A 22218-nucleotide genomic window follows, 5' to 3' on the forward strand; every position below is an offset into this window, starting at 1 on the left:
TCATTATGTAGCTCCATCTTGTGATGACATGTTTGATTTGCTTATCTGCAATTTTCTAAATGTGTTATCATTTTTCACAACTCAAAGTATATTTATATTTAGTGAAACTAATGCCTTATTGACCATGATTTACCTGGGAGTTGGTCCAAAGAAATAAGGAAATACAAGAAACATTTGTATACAAACCAAATTTATTGGTTTTCTCGTATATACAAAAAATATATCGTCCAGTCGAGAGTATAACTGTAAAAGGTGGTTGCATACAGTACTGTAAGTAATAACACACTTGATGTAGCTTTGTAGTGTTTCTGTGCTTATGTTTCATTAAATCATTTGTATCTGGATGATTTATATGGATTAGCAGTATCTTGTCTAAAATTATAATTTTTTTTTTTTCCCAAATACATCCCTATCATGTTGTCATTCAGGCCTTATCACATAATCACAGCAATCATAGAAAAAAATTTAAACTTTCAAACCATTTCTCTTGGAAGTAGATGTTAATAGTGAAGATTTCATGTAGTGGGAAAAAATAATGCACACTGACTGAGAAACAAAACTAAAAATGAAAAAAATAAGTCTTGCACCCTCTTGGTCCATGTGCTAAATGTGTGCATGTGAAGCAAGAGTGTTCAAGTCTCTGTGTTTTCCGTTTTTAAAAGTGAATATTTCACCAACAGTGAAAAGAAGAGCTGATTGTATTATACATTCAGGCCATGTGAAACAAACACTATAGAGTATTTTAGCTGCTGATGAGGTAGAGGCTGGTGTTCCTCTTCATTACTACACCCAAACGTTACCTTTTCTGTCCATTACCAAAAATAGCATGTGTGAAATGGCAGGAAGCCTTGACATTTTGGGAACGCTCCACACGTACACACAGTGAGGTGGTTCAGTCCTCGGGCCTGGTAGTCCCACGTTTTCCTGCAGTGCATGAGGCTCAGTGGCAGTTCAGATGGAAGAGTGAAGCATGGTAACATTTGTTCCTGGAATGAGGTTGTCGTCCTCGCCGTTGATCAGAGGGTCCCACTGATTAAAGCTCTTGTCTAAACCTGCAAAGTTCACAATGGTTGTGAGGATTATTCAGAATTCCAGCAATGTACAGGGATTAAAAATCTAAATGTCTCCTTTTAAAGGTCCAATGTGGAATAATGAGGAGGGTTTATGGGCAGAAACTGAATATACTGCACGTGAAGTGTGATATTATTTTTATGGGTGGCTAACAAGTCGCCTTCCACTAATTCAATGTTCTTAAATAGGAGTCATATTTCAGATCAGCGCCCATGTGTGCTTGTTAAGAATAATCTAATATGACAGCTGTCTGTGTCGGCTGTAAACATTGCTGTTCCCAGTCACAGTAGAAGCAGGGACAATGATTTTCACATTTTTTCCATTACCAGTGTTTTATTGCTTTTTAGAATTGCAGCTGAATTGCATGTCTTCCAAACCTCAGTATTATAATAATGTGAAGAAACTCATGTTGACAAAAAGAAATGGCAATTACATAGCACTCACAGCTACACAGGATACACAACTAAGTACTTTGTTTATTAATTTTACATTCATTAATCTACATATTGTGTTATTACAGGGCTCCAGACTAACTTTTTGCATTGGTTGCACAGTGCGCCTGACTTTTTTATTTTTTTAGGTGCACCAGCAAAAAATTTGCACCCACATTTTTCATTGCTTTGCCTTTAACGCCATAAGGTCACCTCTCTCCATAACTTTCATATAATGAGAATGATTTTTAAACAAGAATAAGGTGTAGAGAAATGTTTGTCTTTATTTGAAGCACAATTATATATATGAAAAGAAAAATAAAGTGTTTAAAGTGCAATGTAGTATGCAACATTACATTTGATGATCATTTCAGACTCATCAGAGGACCTGAGTATTACTACCTGCCGCTGAAATGCAGCTGGGAGAGGGGACACTTCTTCTACACACTCGTCACTGCATATAGTGTGTTTTTTAAAGTTTAAACTATTAGACTATTATTATCAACTATTAGAGTTCTCAGCGGGTCCCGTCGGTTTTGTTGACCTGACCGACCCCACATGCTGAAATATTCTGCAAGGATCATGAACTTGTTGTTCTTACCAAGATGGCGCTGCAGAAAGGCTAGTGTTGCTCTGTTGGAGAGGTTGATGGCGATCTCCGGGTCGATCTCACCCTTGAGCTTCATCAGTTTACCAATCCAGTTCCCCGTCAGGAAGGTGAAGTCTGGGAAACTCTGGTGGACTGTTCCTCTAGGAAAACGTGCATTTAAAGGAAAACATGAACATTCATTCAGAGAGAAGAACAAGAATCACTGCGCTGTCTGACATCAGTTCTGACCATCGTACCTGATGGTGATCATTTTCCTCTGGATGACGGCCGAGTCGAGCTTCTTCATGCGGCTGATGTTCCCCGCCCACTGGAACTTCTCAGAGTTGATGAAGAAGATGGGCTGCTTCACGCGAGGAAAGATCTCTTCGTCTAATGGAAACATCCAAGCGTCCAGCGCTACACCACACCTGAATCAACAGAGAGACACAGTTTAATCCTAACATTATTTCACTATCCATATCTAGGATTAGTTATTTTGTACTGACTAAGGCTGCAAAAGGTAATCTATTATTCATTAATTTCTAAATGAAACTATTTGTGTTGAATTCAATTTCTTAAATGTTATTTTCTTGTTCCCTAGCTCACCCTCATGTGGAGGATAAAGTGGTAGAAGAAGGATGGATGGATGGATGTTTCCTTGCTCCTCTATGATGGTAAACTGAATATTTTTGGTTTGTAGACTTGTTGACACGTAACAACGTCATCATTTTAAGGGTTTGGAAATAGCAGCTCAACATTTTACACCATTTTCTGCATTTTATGAACCAACCACCTCATCAATTAACTGAGAAACAATCAACAAATTAACTATGAAAGTAATCGTTAGTTGCAGCCATATTACTGATTAAAAACAGTTTTTGTATGCCTACTTAAAAAAAAAAGAAATTCAAATTAAATGAAAACAAGTTAATGTTCTTAAACATGACATGTAGTTTTCTTTTTGTGAACATTCATCTTAAATGTTTTCTGGCTAATACAGAGTTTGTAACTGTACATTTATGTTCATATTGTTTATAGCATATCCCTGCTTGTCGGGGATGAGGTGAAATTCAACCTACTTGAATTTAACCTCTTTACAAAGAGCTTCAATCATTGTCGCGCCCCCAAAGGAATGTCCCATCGCTGCTATCCTGCACAGATCCATGGAGTTCTGTCAGTGGAGGAGAGGATAATAGTGAGTGATTAGTACGGTGTTAATCTTGCATCTCGGCCTGAGTTAAAGGAGAACGTCTTTCCACGCTTTGTGAAAGTGTCACCTCTTAATTCTAGGTGTTTTTTTTAGAGGAATGTGAAACACAAAAGCCGGAGAGCTGAAACAAGCTGAAAGGGGGCGTATCGCCACCCCGTGCAGCGGAGGCAAAACCCACTACATTGAATAAATGTAGCTCTCCCAGATAAAGTTCATGAAACGTTTACCTCTAGCGACGTCCAGTCAAACCGTGTTTGCAGGGCGTTTTGTACTTGGATCCCTGAATTGATTTCAATGAGTTTGTCCAGAGCCAGAATGCATTCGTTTGCTCTCTGTTTCACCTGGAGGGACGAGAACAAGTCACCCAAGTTCAGAGGAAAAGGAAACAAGAGCAAACTGAAGACTGACACACACACTGTTAAAGGTCATGTTTAAAAAAAAAACCTCAAACATATTTAAAGAAGGATGTGGTTTAAATTGAACAAGAGTCACACTGTGAATCTTTACTGCGTGTAAAGGTCAGATGTTGTGTAATCCACCTGATGTTATTCCTTAAACCTCACAACATGACTAAGGAATCATTTTACCACCTTCAACTTTGACACAGTGACTCTGATATCGTGGCAGTTTTCTCTTCCACAGCAGACCGCTCACCTGTTTATTTCTCAGAGGGAACTCCATCTCTCCCTGCTGCAGAACTCTATAGTACATCCACTCCTGCACCAAGTCTTGGGCTGAGGCTGACGTACAAGGCACATTTTCATTCGTCCTCTCCGACTCGGACTTCTCTTGAAAATAAAAAGTGGCCGACGCTGACTGGTCTCTGCAGAGTGACATATTTTTAGATGGAACAAAGGTTAAAGTGGCTTTTAAAGAACATTTGGAGGACAAAACTGACTAGAATAGATTGGAAGTTAAATAGAAGGATAATGAATCAAAAGGGTTAAATGAAAGAAGAAGAAGAAAATTGTAGTTCAAACTCAGTCTTTTGAAACCTGAAGTTTTTGATCATAATGTAGACAAAATGATAAGCGCAGAAAATAATCAGCAGATGATAAAGACAGTCGTTAAATGCAGCTGTAGATAAGAAAATAACTCTATAAGAGAAAATATTTCTTTCTTTTTTAAACAATAGGCCTACACAACACCTAGGTTAAAGTAAACAATTTTATGTCAGCAATCCAAAGAAGAAGTGGTTATTCTTGTTCCTTTTTTAACGTCTGACACAAACTAATGACCACAGACACTGAGCAGTTTAGTCGTCAACTTTGTTCAGCTTTTGTTAAAATGGGTAACAAGTGCTGCTTTTGAAGAACCACAGAGTGAACAACCTCTGACCGTCACGTCACAGTTAAAAAACCAGGTCACCACCACCCCCACTACCCACGTGGCTTTTTCTGTGGCTTTAACTCACTGAAATACCACCTCAATCAACGCGAGTGACAAACTAACTGCAGCCATTATGCTTGTCTCCATATGATGCCCTTGTCTCTATACAGAAAAGAAATGTGATGACCTGGTTCGTACCATTGTCTGAACACCCTTTCCACTCCACACATAAACAGACAGAGGAGACTGACTGACTGCCTGCTTTGCCAACATTCAAGCAGTTTCCTTTTTTTCAGTGTATATATACATATATATACATATATATATATACAAATAAAATAGGAATGAATATAGTTTATGAAGATTGTACATAAATCATCCTCTTCCTTTGATTGAAGCACTGACGGGGGCTGACTGGCTGTGAATGCTTTTCTAAGTTTGAAAAAGCATTCACAGTTAAATGAATAGTTAAATCTATAACTAAAAGTCAAGCTTTAGTTATAGATTTAAAGATATATGTTTTTATTACTGCAACATATCAAAACACTTTTTTTTTTTTAATCTGTATTTCTATTTAAGATAAAGGACTGTTTGATTTAGGCTGTCTTTTAATGACATCATCAGCTTTAACGTCTATGCTATAACCCAAAAAAGGGGTAACCACCCTATGGAAACATTTATGTGAGGAAGGAAATATTCTGTACTACTAGTTAAACAGTTTGCTGTCTTCCGTATCGTCTATTTTATTGTGTGTATTTTGTGGATTGCTATTATTATTATTATTATTATTATTATTATTATTATTAATAACAATCCTTGCTGTTTGCACCATGTTCTGCCAAAGAAGCCCTCCCTGTGCGACACCAATGCACAGATGAACCAAAGGAGACAAGACAACAGTTCCCATGATCCCACGCTGCTTCCCAACGTCATCATACTTGGAGTTTTGTTATTGTTTTTATTAAAGACCCCCTAGTGGCAGAAATTAAGAATAAAACCTGACATTGTATATCCTAAATTGTTGCCTTTGTGATTTCATAATTGCATATTTTGATTTCGATTTGAAAACTATTAGCTGAAAGTGCATTTAATTTTTTACCTGTGTTCAACAGACGCCACGATGAAACCCTGAGAGGCCAGTTCTGCACATATAGCTGAATACAGAGTCCTGATGAAAGACCAAGGACACGTCAGTCATAGAAGGAGACAGGTGAGCTTCCCTGAGCAAATACTGTAGCTGTATCATGAATATAACGTGTACCTGAAGGCTCCCAGGCCATGGGAGAAGATAACTACAGGACATTTTTCATTTGATTTGAAGGGAGCATCCAAGTAAGCTGGGATCTTAAAGGATCCTGGAAATAGGTAAAACATGAGCTTCATAAATCACAATAGTATCAAGCAAAAACAGCATTTAGATGGATGGGACTGAGGAGAGGAGTGGGAACATGGCGGACAGGGTCGTGTAGTTTTGTAATTCCAGAATTATGGCAGTACCAGCAGTACTAATTAACCCTCATGACGAACAAAAAACACAAAAATGTTCTATTGTTAAAGAAATTAAGGGAATCCAGTCTGCTTGGAGATTATCTGCAGGATTAAAACAGGTTAAACCTGAAACTGCCGTTCTTGCCTTAACCTGATCACTGTATTTGTTGTTATAACTGATGGTGACAGAAACACCAACCATTTTTATACTGGTCCCAGAGAAGCCTTGCTTTCACTTTGTTTTGCTCTGTTATTACTGTTCAGTGAATTCAATTTCTCACAAATGTACAAAAGCATGTCTGAACAGGCCACACTTGTATAAAATATAAATTACCAAAGAGGTAGTTGAAAATGCCTTCACTGAGAGTTCTGTTGATTTTCATGAAGTCTGCCAGGCCGTTAAAATACTCCCTGCATGGGATCCAGTCGGGTTTGTCTGCTTCCTTGGTCTCTTGACAAGGATAGTAGAGGCGGAAGAAGCTGCCCTGTGGGCGAAACACAAAACGGAAGATCACACAATTAGGCGACTATTTATTGTGATGTGAAAAGTGTGAATATTATACACTCTTTCTCTGTCATTCTGAACTTTAAAACTTTGTTGACCAGTTAAATGTAAAATTATTTATATATTTGGCAGAAATTAAAGTTATATTATTATTATTATTATATATATTAGTAAAATAATAAGACTGAATTTGTATGTGAATAATTGTTGTAGACTGAACAGTTCTACAGCAGCAACATTAGCTGTAATTATTGACATCATGAGTTCAGGTCCATTTAAAATTCACAGGTAATCATTAGTCAATGAGTCAGCATTTCAAACTATTGTTCTGCAGTTTGCTTTAAAAATCATCTACTATTTTTTAGTCATATTGTTAGCCAAAGTATTATATATTTGTTATGATTTAAAATGAATGGAGCATTTATCAGACTTGGCAGATCACACACACATTAAAGGCAACAGCGTGAGAACATTTTACTAAGTACATTTTCTATGCTACTCTTTAAGATAACTGGACGCAGATGTAAACACGACACAACCAACAACCAGAAGTGTGTCCAGCTTCCACAGGTTATAACCTTCATGAAATGTGATCACATTTGCTGATTTATCCCCTTCTCATAATTCTCATAATATGACTAATGTTTTCATATTATATATGAGTAGATAAAAGATAATAGAGTGCATGCGTGCTTCAACATCTACCTTGGTGGTGTGGTCCATCATGAAATCAGTGCATCCCACATGGTTGGGGCCCTTGGCAGGAGGGATCCCGAGGTGATTACTGCAAGTGTTCCCCATTGTGAAGAAACTCAGAGCACACCCTCTCTGCTCTGTCAGACAAACAGCAAACTACTAGTAGTTAATAAGTACTTGAAAGGACGGCAGTAACGATGATGATGTAAGAAGGACAATAGTCCATAAATGTCAGAAAACTTCAGATTCATTTTTAGTCCCAAAAGAGTATGAATCAATGAATTCTGGATTCAACCACTTTATAAACAGAAAATCGAGGAATAAGCTTGAGAGCAATTAAACACAGATTTATTATAAAAACAAACGTTTTGATTTAAGCCTCTTCAATATGAATATGTTATGCTATATCTTTGGTTATCTTTGGTCTATGGAGCATACAAAAACAACTAAACAATTAATCAAGAAAACAAGCAACTGTAATGACTAATGATGACACAATCACACTTATCCTAACTAACTACCAGCAGATTATAGATACAACTCCCAATTTAAAGCATATCACTGAACCAACAACAATTATGAATACCTTACATTTAATGTGTGTTACATCAGTGACATGTTATCTATTCTGTCATCTTCAGCTGTGACAAGTTTCTCTGTTGTTCACGTCACCTTCGTATTGTGTAATTGAGTTAAATTAACGAACACGAAATTAAATGACTTAGGTGTAATTGTGTGTCATAGCCTCTGACTACACTTGGGTGTTTGACCAGGTTTAGAACATCATTTAACAGCCATAGAGACCCTGACAGCTATGTTGCTAACCATAGCTGGAGTAGAAATACTCGTATTTGCGCTGTGAATATAATAAAAGTGTGGTTTCAGTCCATACCTGTCCTTGTCCACTTGTAAATCCCTTTGATTAATAACTGGACAAATCCTCCATGAGAGAACATCGACTTCTGGCGAGCTAACCAACTGTCCTCTAGTTAGCTCACTAGCCACACAGACGCTAATAAAAGTTTTTAAACAATAATCAAAGTCCTACCGGAGAAAAGGCAAAAGCACGTTTGCGCCCAGTGGTAATACATTAGTTTCGCAACATTATCACGGAAGCGGCTTGACTTAATCTCGATACGTGAGCCGGTATGAATCACTTGGGAGTGGTTTGACTGTTTAACTGTCACTGTTGTTAGCTATTAGCATAGGAGGAGGCTAACTGAGGGTACCGCTCTTTAGAAAACCTCCTCCATGTTTAACTTTACTCGTGTTCTTGCAACACATGTTCCTCACACGTTTATGCCAAGACATTGAGGGATATTATGAGGAACGCTGCAGGAATTTCAGTTTCTGGAACAACTGACAGCCCCGCACGTGCATTTGTTGACAAAAATGATCGACATTTTAACCGACATTTAGTTATTTGATCATTCATTCATTCATTCATTTATAGAAACCTGCTGTTTTCCAGGGCAGATATTCACAGGATAAATATGTGCTCTTTTACCCCATTATTCTGTCTGTGTATGTTTGGTAACAGTGACATTACACTCCTCGTCTCTAGGAGGCAGTAGAGAGTGTCAAACACCGGAAAAACAAAGCGAGCGTGTGGAAGGAAGGATGCGGTGTATGCATAGCCGACTATCTATCAGCTAATATTTGTGTGCAAAAATGAAATTGGTGAGTGATTGTGTCAATAGTAAAGAGTATAATTAAAGTTAATATAGCCAAGCAAACCCTCGTTTTATCAAAGCCTGTTGGCACGTCTTTTATGGCATCTAGCTGCCTGCTAGCTTGGGCTGCTGATAGCTACGTGTCTCATTCAGTGAGGCTAACAAGGCAGCCAACAGCAAAGCTGTGTAAAAGGTTCAATTTAATCATTTTAATTTTCTTTGAACGAGACAGCGTCTCTCCCCTGTACGCCTTAAGACATGTTAATGCTGCTTTTGTTATCTGTATCTGCATTTAACTGTTTGCACACTCGTGTGTTTTCCTCTATCAGTACAGTCTGTCTGGTCATCCTACATTGCCTTGCAATGTTCTCAAGTTCAAATCCACCACCGTCATGCTGGACTGTGGACTGGACACCACCTCAGTCCTAAACTTCTTGCCCCTTCCTCTTGTGCACAGGTGAGTCACTGGCATCAGTGGCACCTTCTGTATGTTAATGGTGTTAACATTTTTCTGAACCAATATGAAATATTTTTGTTTTTTAAGCCCACGACTCTCCAAGCTGCCTGGCTGGATCTCCAAGGATGGAACTGTAAACCTGGAGAAGGTATGAGGAGCTGTTTTTGGTGCATTTGATTATATTAGTATTGAAACTATATCCATGTGTGTGATCACCTGAAGTTATCTGTTTTTCTGTCACTGTAACTGTTGCTGGATGTGCTGTCACTGGAGCAAACACTCCCCTGTGAAATATTTATTTTTAACTGACCTCAGTTCAGCATTACTTACTGAACTTAACCCTTTTGTTACCATCCTGTCACCACTGACAAGATTTGGCATGCATACTTCTCATTACCGTAACTCCTAGACCGTTTGTGTTTAGAAAATTCAAAAATTATGGACTGGCGATCTGTCCAGGGTGTACGCCTTATGTCAGCTGAGATTGGCACAGCACCCTGCACGACCCTCATGTGGAGGATAAAGCAGTAGAAGACAAATGGATGGATACCAGAAAGCAGAGAAATAGAGCTTTGCTCCCATATACTTCATTATGGTAGCCCTCAGGACTTCCATGGAATCAGACAAGATTCACCAGCACGTCACACGTTTGTGACGTCAGCTTCTCAGTAATATAATTGCTTGAATAAGTGCCAGATATTGAAAGTGAAGGTTATCTCGGAGAAAGGGGCAGAAGCACTCACTCATAGAAAGCTTTTTGACAAAACTGCAACCTCATGATGGTCATACGAGGGTTAATGAGTCTGATTCTGGTCATTTCAGTCACTAGCTATCTATAATTATTAAGTTACACACTTTTCTACAATGTTCCTACCGACTCACTTATCAAAGGTTCAGGTGCAGAGTGGAAATGAAAGCAGCTCCATTCTCTATCAGGGACCATAGACATTATTTTGAAGCAATTATTTTCCTCTTAAAAAAAAGTTATATAGTGTTGCTTTATTATATTATGATTTGTCTATAAGATGATTACCCTTCAACATGTAACAGTTTCTTTACATCTGTCCAGGAGCTGAAGGAGTGTGCGGGGAGAGTGTTTGTGGACTCGCAGCCCGAGTTCTGTCTCCCTGAGGTGAGAAACCCAGCCAATACATAACTGATGATAAGATGCTTTTGAAGGATGTTAGAATGTGATAGACAACAAATGCCATTCTTGGAATTGTGAAACCTAATTAACTAATTAAAATTGATCAACCACAGAGAGAACTGTTGGATCTGTCTACTATTGATGTCATCCTCATTTCCAACTACCACTGCATGATGGCCCTGCCCTACATCACTGAACACACAGGCTTCACAGGCACAGTGTATGCCACAGAACCCACACTTCAGATAGGCAGGTAAGGACACTGATCCAGAGGATTTCACTTCTTTATTTAGTTGACAGTTTGTTGAATAATTAATAAAGTGTTGGAACTTTGTTTATTTCATATCTTGTACCATAAGGGACAGTGCCTTGTTTTTTTTTTTTTAAAAATGGTCACATAGTACGCTTTCTGTTTTTCTCCATTCAGACTTCTGATGGAAGAGCTAGTTAACTTCATGGAAAGAGTTCCCAAAGCCCAGTCTGCCACCTGCTGGAAGAACAAGGAAATACAAAGGTATATATGTACTGTTTGAATTTATTTGTCATTTACAAATGCTTTACAATTGGTTTTAATATAAAATAATTAAAAAATGTGATGTTACTTAATGTTACTTTTTGACAAATGCATTTAACATAATAGTGTATAATACATTATATTTGTATTAGGTTGCTCCCATGCCCACTGAAAGATGCAGTGGAAGTGTGGACATGGAAGCGATCCTACAGTATGCAGGAGGTGAACTCTGCCCTTAGCAAAGTGCAACTCGTGGGTTATTCACAGAAAGTGGTAAGAGTTTGAATTGTCCTGCCCATTTGAACATCCAACATTATTCTGAATAAAAGAGTCAGTATCTGCTAATCATCAATTTTCTCTGCAGGAGTTATTTGGAGCTGTACAGATCTCCCCCTTGAGTTCTGGCTACTCTTTGGGCAGCTCAAACTGGATCATTCAGTCTCATCATGAGAAAGTGTCCTATGTATCGGGTTCATCCCTCCTCACCACACATCCACAGGTAGTTTAACACACTGTTTCCCAAAAGTTTGATATGGAGACCCAGTTTTAATAGATGACAAACGGTCACAACCCAATTCACAATATAAAACATGATACATTTCCTGACTATGACTTATCGATTAATCTGTCGATCACTTTCTCAATTAATGGAGGACTTGTTCGGTTGGTAAAATGTCAAAAGTTGTTGAATTGTTGAAATTATGATGTTCTCAAACGTCTTGTCCACAAACCAAAATTATTTCTTTGTTCCATGGAGCAAAGAAACCAGAAAATATTCACATTTAAGAAGGTGAAAAATCAGAAAGCTTGTCTTAATTATTGAGAAAACACTCAAACCAATTCATTTATCGAAATAGTGGACAATTAATTTAGTAGTCGATTAATATTCGATTAATTGAATAATCGTTGCAGCCCTGACCCTGAACCAGTCACTGGGATTGACTGATTCAACAGTTCTAATGCTACACAAAATCAGACACAGGGTCAGTGTAAGTCAGTCCTAGTTTCATTGATTTAGCACATGGCTGTATCTGGAATCACCCTCTCATTTACTCATTTACTCCAGCAGTCAGTTTTTGTGTATTTACTGATGAGTTCAGTTTGGGACAGTACACAGCTTCTTAGTTGTACCAGAGTCAGAATCTGTAATTGTTGTACAGAAAACACCAACTAATGTACAGTATTTGTTAAGCAGTGAGTAACAGTCTTTGGGTTTTCTTTTGTTTTTGTTTTATTTAATTCTGGGAATATTTTAGGGTGAAGTGTAAAAGCATATTTACCACAGAAAAAAAACAGGTTGATGACAAAGCTCCTCTTCAGTGGCTTTTGATGAAATTTCAAGTATCTCTTTGTCTCATTTCCCAGCCGATGGACCAAAGCTCCTTGAAGAACAGTGATGTTTTGATTCTGACAGGCCTCACACAGATGCCAACTGCCAACCCAGACGGCATGCTGGGAGAGTTCTGTAATAACCTGGGTAGGTTCAGGTGTATTTGTGTAAGACAGACATTACCAGATTAAATGGCTGTTTCATGTGAGTTCAATGTAATTATGTAATATTTTCTGGTTAAACACTGTGACTCAATTGACTGATGCATATCATTGTATGCAATCAAAGCTTTATATTATTTTGTTGTTTTTCTTGAATCTGTAGCCATGACTATCCGTGCTGGAGGCAACGTGCTGGTTCCGTGTTACTCGTCAGGAGTGATATATGACCTGCTGGAGTGTCTGTACCAGTTCATTGACAGTGCAAACCTGGGCACCACACCCTTCTACTTTATCTCCCCTGTTGCCAATAGCTCGCTGGAGTTCTCTCAGATCTTCGCTGAGTGGTGAGCAGCTATTCATCAAAATTCTCTTATTAAATAAAATCTGCAAAATATTATAATAATATCTCAACAGTTCCTACATCTTACTGTGTGATTATAACATTCAGTGAGTCCTTTGTTGAACCTAATGAGCACCATGGTGTCACATTAATGTGTTAATTGTGTGGCACTGTTCTGCAAAGCAGTCATAAGTGCAGGTAATGAGGTGATTGAGTTGCTGCTAAAACACTGGAGAGTGCTTGAGTTTCGCCAGTGATTTATTTTTCACTTAAAACAATGACTGAAAAGCCAGTTTTCTCATGAAGTCAAGTGTTTGCTGTAGTGTTAATTCCCCGAGTCTGACGTCCTACTAATAGATTTCTCTGCAGCATGTTGATAGCAGCTTGATATTCACTTGTTCATATTATATTTAAATACAGTCAAAAACCTTCCTGTTGTCACCATGCTGATTAGAGTTATTAGAATTACAGCACTCTGTATTTGATTGCTGTTGATTTCTCCACAGGATCTTTCTGGGATTTCCTGATTAGGGCTTGGTTATATTCTTTTTTTCCTTTCCAGGCTTTGTCACAACAAGCAATCAAAGGTGTATCTTCCAGAGCCTCCGTTCCCTCATGCTGAGGTGAGTCACGCTGCTGCGTCTCTGGTCAGTGAAGTGAACACTGCTGCGTTTCAGAGATAACAGATTTCTGGAAATCCTGATAAAATCACAAGTCACAGTGAAGAAGCCCACGACTGGTCTGCAGTTAAACCGATCGCAGCCTGTGCAGCTCTGACACTTTTGCAGAATCATTTAACATCTATTTGTACATTAGATTTTCTTCTCTGCATAAATGTACCTTTTATATGCTCAAGATCCTTTTTTGTTTTGCTACTGCCAGAGTGAAAGGTCTTGTGCTGATAAGTGGCGTTTCTAAATGTTTCAGCTGATCCAAACCAACAAACTGAAGCACTACCCCAGCATTCACGGAGACTTCAGCAGCGAGTTCCGTCAGCCGTGCGTGGTTTTCACCGGTCATCCGTCCCTGCGCTTCGGGGACGTGGTTCACTTCATGGAGCTGTGGGGAAAGTCCAGCATCAACACCATCATCTTTACTGGTAACTGCACTTATCTTACAAACACAGCCGAGTCAAAACCTGCATGTGAATGACAAGATGTCCTCCTGTAGAACTGCAAATATCACAATTATTTTCATTATCCATTATACTGTTCCTCATTTTTTCAATTAATGCATTAGTTGGTCTAGAACAATACCAAAGAATGGTGAAAAATCTAAAACAATTATCAGAATATTTGGTTAGGGCGGCAATGATTAATCAATTATTGATTACTAATCGATTCATAAATCAGTGTCAAACAATGATCAGTTTCAGTATCTTTTAATAATTAAAACAAGCTCTCATGTGATAATAATTTCATTTTTTAAGTAAATTAAAACTGATTCATTTCGGTTTGGGAAACCATTAACAACATTTCTCATAGCACTAGTTGGTGAATAATTTACTTGATGAGTAACTGAATGATTTCAGCTTTAATCCTGTGATTGTGAAACCCATGTATTGGTTTTTCTGTGTCGTCACCAGAGCCTGACTTCTCTTACCTCGATGCCCTGGCTCCCTACCAGCCACTGGCTATGAAGTGTGTCTACTGTCCCATCGACACACGGCTCAATTTCCACCAAGTGGCAAAACTGCTTAAGGAAGTCCAGGTATGCTGTGCATATCACAGGGTTCCTTAAAATGATTCTATTCTCTCTATTCTCAAATATAGCCCCAGAGAGGATTAAAGATACAGTAATTAAAAAATGTGCTTGTCGCAGCTGAATATACCTCACCTCAGCCTTCTCTTTGTTGGAAGCGTCTGTTGAATAAAGGCCTTTTGGCCCAGTAAATTTGAGCATGAAAGTGAAGTGGACCACCTGTGAGATGTTCACCATACAAGCCATTTTTATTGAAGCAAATCACTGTCCTTTGTTGCCTCTCCTGCAGCCCCTCCATGTGGTGTGTCCAGAGCAGTACACCCAACCTCCACCCAGCCAGTCCCACCGCTCTGATCTGATGCTGGAGCTGCAGCCTCCGCCTGTGCCCTACAGGCGCTGCTCTGTACTCAACCTACCCTTCAGACGCCGCTACGAACGCGTCTACATACTTCCTGAGGTGAGGTTCCGCATCACAGCGGAAAACTCGCATGAATATATTCCTCTTCAACTTAACTCATTTGAAGAACTCAATAAAGTCAGTCGATAATGTTGAATAAAAGATAAATAGCTGCACCTTCAGAAACAGATGGCGAGTGAGTTCTATCGGTTCCCTCAGGAAATGGGGAAACAGTGACATATGGTGGATAAGAAGCTGTCAGAATTAAAGATTGAAATGCATTATGGAAATTTTCAAACTCCTGTCACCAAGCAGGTGGCCAATTTTCATGTCTATAAGTCTGGTTCTTCTGTTCCAAGTTGGCCAACTCCCTGGTGCCCTCTGAGATTAAACCTGGCATCTCCGTGGCAACGGTGTCTGCAGTGCTGCACTCCAAGGACAACAAGCACACACTGCAGGTGTGTCTGTCTTGTGAAATTATGCCACGAAATACATACTTGAGTGTAGCTGTGAAGCCTCTGTGAACACATTTCACTGTTTTCTTTCATTTTTGCATCACCAGTCAGTGCCCAAACCCCCTCCAGTGCCCCCCAGCAAGAAAAGAAAGCGAGTTATGGAGGAGCCCCCCGTGGTGCAGGCGCCCAAACCCCTGCTGAGTGGAGCGGTGCCCTTGGAAGCTTTCCTGGCCACGTTACAAAAGGTGTGAAAAGTTCAGACACGAGTGGGAACCGCAACATTGTTTTTATTAGAGCCAGCAGTTAATTTGTGTTGTTTGCCCTCTTGTCATTGACTGACATTTCCTGCAGCTTTAGTGCTCCCTTCAGAGTCATGACTATTATCTCATTCAACATGACATTGCTGGGATTAGTTTTTATTTTACAGCAGAGACCGGGGATTTTATCACAGAGAGAATGTTTTTTATTTGATTAAGCATGCTCCTGCTATCACTGATTTTATTACTGCCCACTACTTTTACATCTGTTTTTTTTAGTTTTGAGTGAAATAGACCATCTGTCTTCTAATGGATCGTGCTTCACACAACTGCTAATTTTCAAAGTACATCTCACTTCATGTGCAGGCACCTGCAGGCATCCATCTTGCCAAAGTAAAACAACGAAATGCGTCCCAAAGTTAAACTTAATGGTGTGCTTTCTGTACATCTTCATTTGCAGCACGGTATCACAGAGGTGAAAGTGGAGGAGACGGTAGACGGACACATCCTGCACCTACAGGCCGATGACACGCTGATCCAGCTGGAGGAGGACGGGACGCACATCGTGTGTGACAATAACGAGCCACTGCGAACCACACTGAGAGACCTGGTGCTCCGCTTCCTGCAGAAACTCTGAAACCTGTTTCATTCCTTCCCTCTGTTGGTTTTTTAAGTATCCTCGCTTTGTACGGACGGCAAAAGAAACAACACGAGAGACGGTGAGAGCAGGTGTCAACACAACTAAACCCAAGGTTTATTATAGTTTCACTGTAAAGTTTTGTAAGATAGTATTTTGTATTAAAATATACTACAAAAATTGAAAATGTTATTTCAGTCACTGAAAACTCATCATGAAGGAAACTGAAATGTAGTCATGAAAATGCAGATGTGATCAGTCATGAGTGCAGGTTTTCCAAAGAAGGAGGAAGAAGAAATACAACAGAACTAGGGGTGGAGTGGCTCAGTGATTGTACTCAATTCCATTGTAAGTCACTTTGGATAGAAGGGTCTGCTAAATGACATGTAGTGTAATGTAACTATACACAGTTAGTCCCTTTGGGTTTACTCCATTTCCCATAATCCCAACTTTGTGTTTTACAGTCTCTACAGTGCAAATTAAATCCAAATCTTAGCGTGTGACTAGCTCCTCGGATGAAGATAAAATAGCAGAGCTTTTAATGAGTTACAAAATGCACACGGTTGTGTGTACATGTCTTTCTCAGTCCCGTGCACCTCCACAAAAACACACAGCAAGAGACATTTAAATATGTTCTATCAGGAAGAACATATTTAAATATCAAACATGCCTGTGTTTAATTTAGAGGCTTCAAATAAAGACGTAAGCAGAGGAATAACATGCTTTTTTCAGCAGTTTTAAGTTTTATGGTGCACTGCTTGTGTCCACATACAGTATAGATTAGATGGCCGGGAATTGAAATAACATTATACTGTGATGAAAAATATCACTGTTGCAATTACCGCTCTAAAAAATCAGCCATCATCTGTCTGTTAATTCAAGGAACGCCTGTCTGTAACGTCTGTTAATCACATAACCGTCCAACGGTCTGCTTGACAGGCTTCAGATTTGGCAGGTGACCTGTGAAGGGTGTCAGTGTTTAGACAATAAATGCAAGCTATATTGGTAGAAATGTGACAGATGCAGGAGAAATGAGTAGAGACAGATGCCATGGCACTGCAGCAACCATGGTAGTAAAATTGTACTTGAACGATCTTTGTTAAAAGAAGACACCAGTATTTGTAATGTTGACTTTGCTTGGATGAGAAATGCAAGAGATGCCTGTTCTGCCTGTTTGTTACTCGCACATCTGTAGAATGGCTCACCTGACAGACTTGGCAGGTGACTTACTCAGGGCAACAGTGCAGATTTTGACTTTGTTTGGATAAGGAATGTTAGGGAACAGGCACTGGTGCTGTTTTGCCAGTACTATCAAGAACACTGACGACCAACCTAAAGTGATTCCTGCATTCTGCTTTTGACAAATCATGAAAAAACGCTCACACCTTAAGCATGGTATGAAGGAAAAGTTAGCAGTTTTGATTTTAATACTTGCAAGAGCACAGTATATGTTTAAACTGGTTATTAGCCTGTACTACCAAATGAATCACCAACTGCCTCTATAATCAATTAATTCTGATTTCTGCATGATAAATTTGAATATTTTCTGGTCTCTAGTCTTTTTCTTTACTGAAAGTAAACTGAATATCTTTAGTTTATGAGTGGAACAAGACATTTGAGGAGAGTAACAGTTATGGTGACTATTGGGATAACAGTTGAGTTGGGTTAATCTAGGTTATTTTCTTTGTTAACTTCCATCATGTGGCTGTCTCAGAAAACGGAAACACAAATCTACTGTGTGTACGACTAACCAGGTTACAAACATGTTCAGGTGTTGTAGCCCTGGAACATGGTTGCTACCATTGCTCCATTATCAGCTGTGTTTTTCTTCCTATGAATAGATGACATCTCCACTGTGACAAAGACTGGGTGGGGCCTTGTTTTATATTGCGCTGCAAGCAGTTTGATCCTCAGTTAACCCCCTAATCTTGGCAACATATCAACAATTCCTGATGTCTTTCTCCGGTTTGTCTGAGGTACTCTGCGCCTCTTGGAGGCAAATAAACTTAACGCAACATACCATTACATAAGCTCTACTGTACACAATCAAATATGTTGCTCTGTCCATGCCTGTTGAAAATAGTAAAAAAAAAAAAAAGCAGGTCGCTTATTTGTGTCACAAAATATTTAATTGGTGCAGGGTTTCCATAGAGCTAAAAAAAAACACAAACATTTAATAATATGCTTACAATATACAATATCTTACAGTGTACTATATGACCATTGTTTTGATAATACAACTGTGTCCAGCAGGAAGAACCTCTAATGTAGGATTGAAAAAGGGAGAAAAGAAGCAAAACCCAACTCTTCAAAAACAAAGCACTCAGCAGATTGTGTGACAGCAGACATCAACATATTCAACAACTCTGTCTTATTTAAGCACAGAAACAGTGTTGCCTTTTAGAGGGTGCAGACATTAAAACAGAGGGCAGATATTAGGTGAAGTGGCAGGAAGAACAAAAAAATGGAACATAGCTGGTTCCATTGCATGTATGTTGACAATGCACGTATATAAAACGGTGTCACTGAGGTGTGGTCCACATGTGGTGTTCGCTACGTTCCTTATGTGGTGTAAACTACTGTTCTTCCCGGCAGTGTATTTGGAAGGTTTCTGGTGTGACCCAAGAGCATCACACAGAGCTTCACTCAGTCCTGGTGCAACCTGAGAGATATTTGGTCTTGAACGGACAGCCGGAAAAGAAATGGGTGAAAAGTAAAGGCAACAAAAGGGCAGGATGATCATATGAGGATGATACCATAATTTTAATGTAAAACATCCAACCCAGGTGTGAAATGTTTCATTAAGTGTTGATTTGACATAGCTGTATTTTCTGAGAAAACACATTTATTTATTTTTAGATAAAACTTGATTTTTGCGAGATTGAAATGACAGGACAAAACCCAGCCTTTGCCTCCTTCTACCGTGTGATAATCAAAGATCAAAAAGGGGGGGTTTGCTCATGTATAACAAAGCAACAGCATTGTCACACTTTCAATCTGGTATTTCTGAACATTTTTGGCTGTTTTCAGTGAAAGCCGTTAACATCTACCGGTCAGCACTGAACATAGCAAAGTTACTGGCTAGTCAGCAGAGAGTTTAGCAGCAGAGGAATAGCGATTGCTACAGAAATAGAAAGAATATGACACAATCTGGGTATAAGCAGAGTAACAGGAGCTCCATATCACACTGCTTATAGGTATGATCATGATTAATCATAGATATTCAAGACTCTGAATGAAGTGCTGCCACCAGAAATGCTCACTCTTGTCACTTTCATCTGCACTCCAAGTTCACTTTTTCCATGGCTGCCTGGAGTTGGTTCATATGAGAAGGGGATTCAACTTGATTACTGTGTCCTCTGTCTTGTCAGCTGTTTTAAGGTTCATACTCATCCTCTATTTGGATTCTTTCTCAGCGCTCAGCAGTGCAGAGTGGATCCCCAGCTTCTTTAACTCATCCACCAGGTCTCCGTTCTGGTGCATCTGGAGCAGGATGTCACAGCCTCCCACAAACTCACCATTGAAGTACACCTGAGGGATCGTGGGCCAGTTGGAGAAGTCCTTGACACCTGTGGAAGGCAAATGGTACATGGTCAGTGTGACATTAACAAAAAGCAAGTTTTTACAGTTAGAGTTTGAATTCTCACCAGAGACTGTACTGTACAAGTTATATTAAATTGAAACAATGTTCATTATAGTAACTACCATAGGGTCAATGTTTACTATGAATTATATTCTTAAAGATATGCCTAGTTAAGTCACTTTTAGTGTCTTGTCCTGACCTTAACTATACTGAGGCAAGAGCTGATGTAACCAAGACCCAGTGAGAGTCATTTCCTCATTCCTTATCTTATCTGCTACCATCGTTTAAAAAGGAGGAAATATTAGTCAAATAAAGCCATAGTTATTTCAACGTGTGTTCATGAAATGGTGTGACGTTTGTGTTGTGGCGCCACACCCTGTGGCCCTGCTGCAAAACACTGATAAAAGCAACAGAAAGTATGACTGGACTGGACAATCAGTTAACGTGCGTTTGGTTTAAATTAGCCAATTAAACTTAATAGTGTAAACAAGGCAGAGTGTAGACAGATGCTACCAGAGCATCACCAGCAGAATGACTGACTCCACCTTCGCTGTCAATTATGGAGGAGTTTGCTAGTGCGACACAAACTTATAGTGAACACTTCACTCACTGACCTTGTCTGAGATCCTGGTCTTCCAACACATTGTAGTCAGCGTAGTCGTCCACCCCGTGCATCCGCAGGATCTGCACCACGGCGTTGCTGAAGCCGCACATGGGCTGAGCCCGAGTCCCCTTCATGAACACCACCACCTTGTCCTTCTTCACTATCTCACCAAGGTCTTTCTGGACGTCCGAGCACAGGAACCGCCGTCCCGAGGCCGACCACAGGCGTCCGTCGGCTTGTCTGGGCATATAGACCGCTGTCCCTGACCGCAGACACCGGGCAGTAGCTCGTATTAAGTTATTCATAGTGTTTGGTTTGTTTTATGTCGATAAAAACACAAATTGAAATCGTCAAAGCTGAGTCACTTGCTCGTCTACAAGCTAGTTGGAGCCAGTCACCTAAATTCACGCTCGAGGGGCGGGACCTAGACGCTGATTGGACATCTGCGCTCAAATAACGTATATTTTCATTGGCTGTTGAAGTCACACGTCATTTACCTAAGCTACCCGTAAAATGCAACTAAAAGTGACCAATTGACAACAGCAATACTAACACAACACGATTATTTCAACAATGTTTGTATTTACTTCCGATTAAAAAAAAAACATATTTCTTCATCATCTTATGCAAGAGCTTAAGAACTTCCGGGTCGTCCAGAAGAAGCCGGAAGAGAACGAGGACGGCTCGAAAGATGGCGGCGCACACGCAGAAAAACAACAAACCGGGGAAACCTCCGGGGAAAGCTTCGGGGAAAGAGGCTCAGCCTCTGATAATTGCCAAAAGCCCGGCAGAGGAGCAGCGTCTTAAGCTGGAGAGGTTGATGCGGAACCCTGACAAACTTGCTCCCATCCCGGACAGACCGAGGGATTGGAAACCGCGGGCTCCACCTGAGTTCGTCAGGGACGTGATGGGCTCCAGTGCCGGCGCGGGCAGCGGAGAGTTCCATGTGTACCGACACCTGCGCCGCAGAGAGTACCAGAGGCAGGACTTTCTGGACAAAATGTCCGAGCATCTAAATAAGGACGACGACTACCTGGAGAAGCTGGAACAAAACAAGCAGGCTGCCGACGACAGAACGGCCAAGCGCAGGAAGAAGCGGGAGAAGTTGAAGCAGAAAAAGATGAAGGCAAAGAAAGCAAAGCTTGAAAGTAAAAATAAGAATGGAGATGGAGACGAGAAGAGCTCAGACAGTAGTGAGGAAGAGGAAAAGAAGAAGGAGGAGGAGGAGGAACCAGAAGCTGAGGATGATGCGGAGGCCCCGAGCTTCATCATGGGGAAGAAATGACTCTGTCCAGACATGGAATTGGTTCCTGGCATTACACAAGTGATGCGCATATAAGAGAAACAAAAACACAAACGAATTGATGGACTCTATTTTACCAATGGAACGATTTAATAAACAGGATAATCCTACTGCAGTGTTCAGTGTCAGAAACATGAGATTCTTCTGAATCTTCATGATTTACAAAAACAGTGTCAGTAGATCAAATGTGTAGGGATTCCTCTAATTCACTACATGTCTAAAAAATGTTGGTTAATTTTGGAATCCTCTGTCTTTTACTCAGTGTTGTATTTTTTTTTTAATAAAAAAAGACTGTACATAATATCCCAGTGTTAGTTTATGTGTTTGCTCTCTGGACGGG

At 39.8% G+C, this 22218-nt stretch overlaps 4 protein-coding genes across 6 annotated transcripts; 2 read left to right on the plus strand and 2 right to left on the minus strand.

The window, feature by feature from the left end:
• Positions 1-173: 173 nt before the first annotated feature.
• Positions 174-8555, minus strand: pla2g7 (phospholipase A2, group VII (platelet-activating factor acetylhydrolase, plasma)). Of its 3 annotated transcripts, none has more exons than XM_058613542.1 (11): positions 8368-8555; positions 7329-7456; positions 6453-6603; positions 5892-5985; positions 5730-5798; positions 3956-4124; positions 3529-3642; positions 3171-3262; positions 2349-2519; positions 2104-2252; positions 174-1052 (listed from the first exon to the last, which is right to left on the minus strand). In XM_058613542.1, the coding sequence occupies exons 1-11, from the start codon at positions 8408-8410 to the stop codon at positions 952-954; spliced, it is 1281 nt and encodes a 426-aa protein (XP_058469525.1). In that variant the 5' UTR covers positions 8411-8555; the 3' UTR covers positions 174-951. The 3 variants fall into 3 exon arrangements, with proteins under 3 accessions (XP_058469525.1, XP_058469524.1, XP_058469526.1); XM_058613541.1 differs by having other exon boundaries at positions 8212-8534; XM_058613543.1 differs by lacking the exon at positions 8368-8555 and adding an exon at positions 8212-8300 and having other exon boundaries at positions 7329-7475.
• Positions 8556-8837: 282 nt separating this feature from the next.
• ints9 (integrator complex subunit 9) lies at positions 8838-17940 on the plus strand. Its single transcript, XM_058613538.1, has 17 exons — positions 8838-8999; positions 9322-9449; positions 9537-9597; positions 10519-10581; positions 10710-10849; positions 11024-11110; positions 11263-11383; positions 11475-11609; positions 12476-12587; positions 12765-12945; positions 13504-13564; positions 13869-14040; positions 14527-14651; positions 14932-15099; positions 15399-15497; positions 15602-15739; positions 16212-17940. The coding sequence occupies exons 1-17, from the start codon at positions 8991-8993 to the stop codon at positions 16386-16388; spliced, it is 1977 nt and encodes a 658-aa protein (XP_058469521.1). The 5' UTR covers positions 8838-8990; the 3' UTR covers positions 16389-17940.
• A 555-nt stretch (positions 17941-18495) lies between these two features.
• On the minus strand, positions 18496-21027 carry glrx5 (glutaredoxin 5 homolog (S. cerevisiae)). Its single transcript, XM_058613545.1, has 2 exons — positions 20586-21027; positions 18496-19957 (listed from the first exon to the last, which is right to left on the minus strand). Exons 1-2 carry the CDS (start codon positions 20878-20880, stop codon positions 19785-19787), a joined length of 468 nt encoding a protein of 155 aa, XP_058469528.1. The 5' UTR covers positions 20881-21027; the 3' UTR covers positions 18496-19784.
• A 103-nt stretch (positions 21028-21130) lies between these two features.
• On the plus strand, positions 21131-22181 carry prkrip1 (PRKR interacting protein 1). Its single transcript, XM_058613544.1, has one exon. The coding sequence runs from the start codon at positions 21267-21269 to the stop codon at positions 21858-21860; it is 594 nt and encodes a 197-aa protein (XP_058469527.1). The 5' UTR covers positions 21131-21266; the 3' UTR covers positions 21861-22181.
• The last annotated feature ends 37 nt before the right edge of the window (positions 22182-22218 follow it).

This window comes from Solea solea, chromosome 17 (assembly GCF_958295425.1).
Source record: "Solea solea chromosome 17, fSolSol10.1, whole genome shotgun sequence".
Classification (NCBI taxonomy): Eukaryota; Metazoa; Chordata; class Actinopteri; order Pleuronectiformes; family Soleidae; genus Solea; species Solea solea.

What these genes read in the sequence shown, in the direction of transcription:
- pla2g7 (XM_058613541.1), bottom strand. Translation starts at nt 8,275, where the DNA reads ATGTTCTCTCATGGAGGATTTGTCCAGTTATTAATCAAAGGGATTTAC. An exon ending in CATTTTCAACTACCTCTTTG is followed by an intron (nt 5,986 to 6,452) that starts GTAATTTATATT and finishes ACCTATTTCCAG; the next exon opens with GATCCTTTAAGATCCCAGCT. An exon ending in TTGACTGGACGTCGCTAGAG is followed by an intron (nt 3,263 to 3,528) that starts GTAAACGTTTCA and finishes CTCCACTGACAG; the next exon opens with AACTCCATGGATCTGTGCAG.
- ints9 (XM_058613538.1), top strand. An exon ending in CCCACACTTCAGATAGGCAG is followed by an intron (nt 10,850 to 11,023) that starts GTAAGGACACTG and finishes TTCTCCATTCAG; the next exon opens with ACTTCTGATGGAAGAGCTAG. An exon ending in TCCTCACCACACATCCACAG is followed by an intron (nt 11,610 to 12,475) that starts GTAGTTTAACAC and finishes CTCATTTCCCAG; the next exon opens with CCGATGGACCAAAGCTCCTT.
- glrx5 (XM_058613545.1), bottom strand. Translation starts at nt 20,880, where the DNA reads ATGAATAACTTAATACGAGCTACTGCCCGGTGTCTGCGGTCAGGGACA. An exon ending in AGACCAGGATCTCAGACAAG is followed by an intron (nt 19,958 to 20,585) that starts GTCAGTGAGTGA and finishes TGCCTTCCACAG; the next exon opens with GTGTCAAGGACTTCTCCAAC.
- prkrip1 (XM_058613544.1), top strand. Translation starts at nt 21,267, where the DNA reads ATGGCGGCGCACACGCAGAAAAACAACAAACCGGGGAAACCTCCGGGG.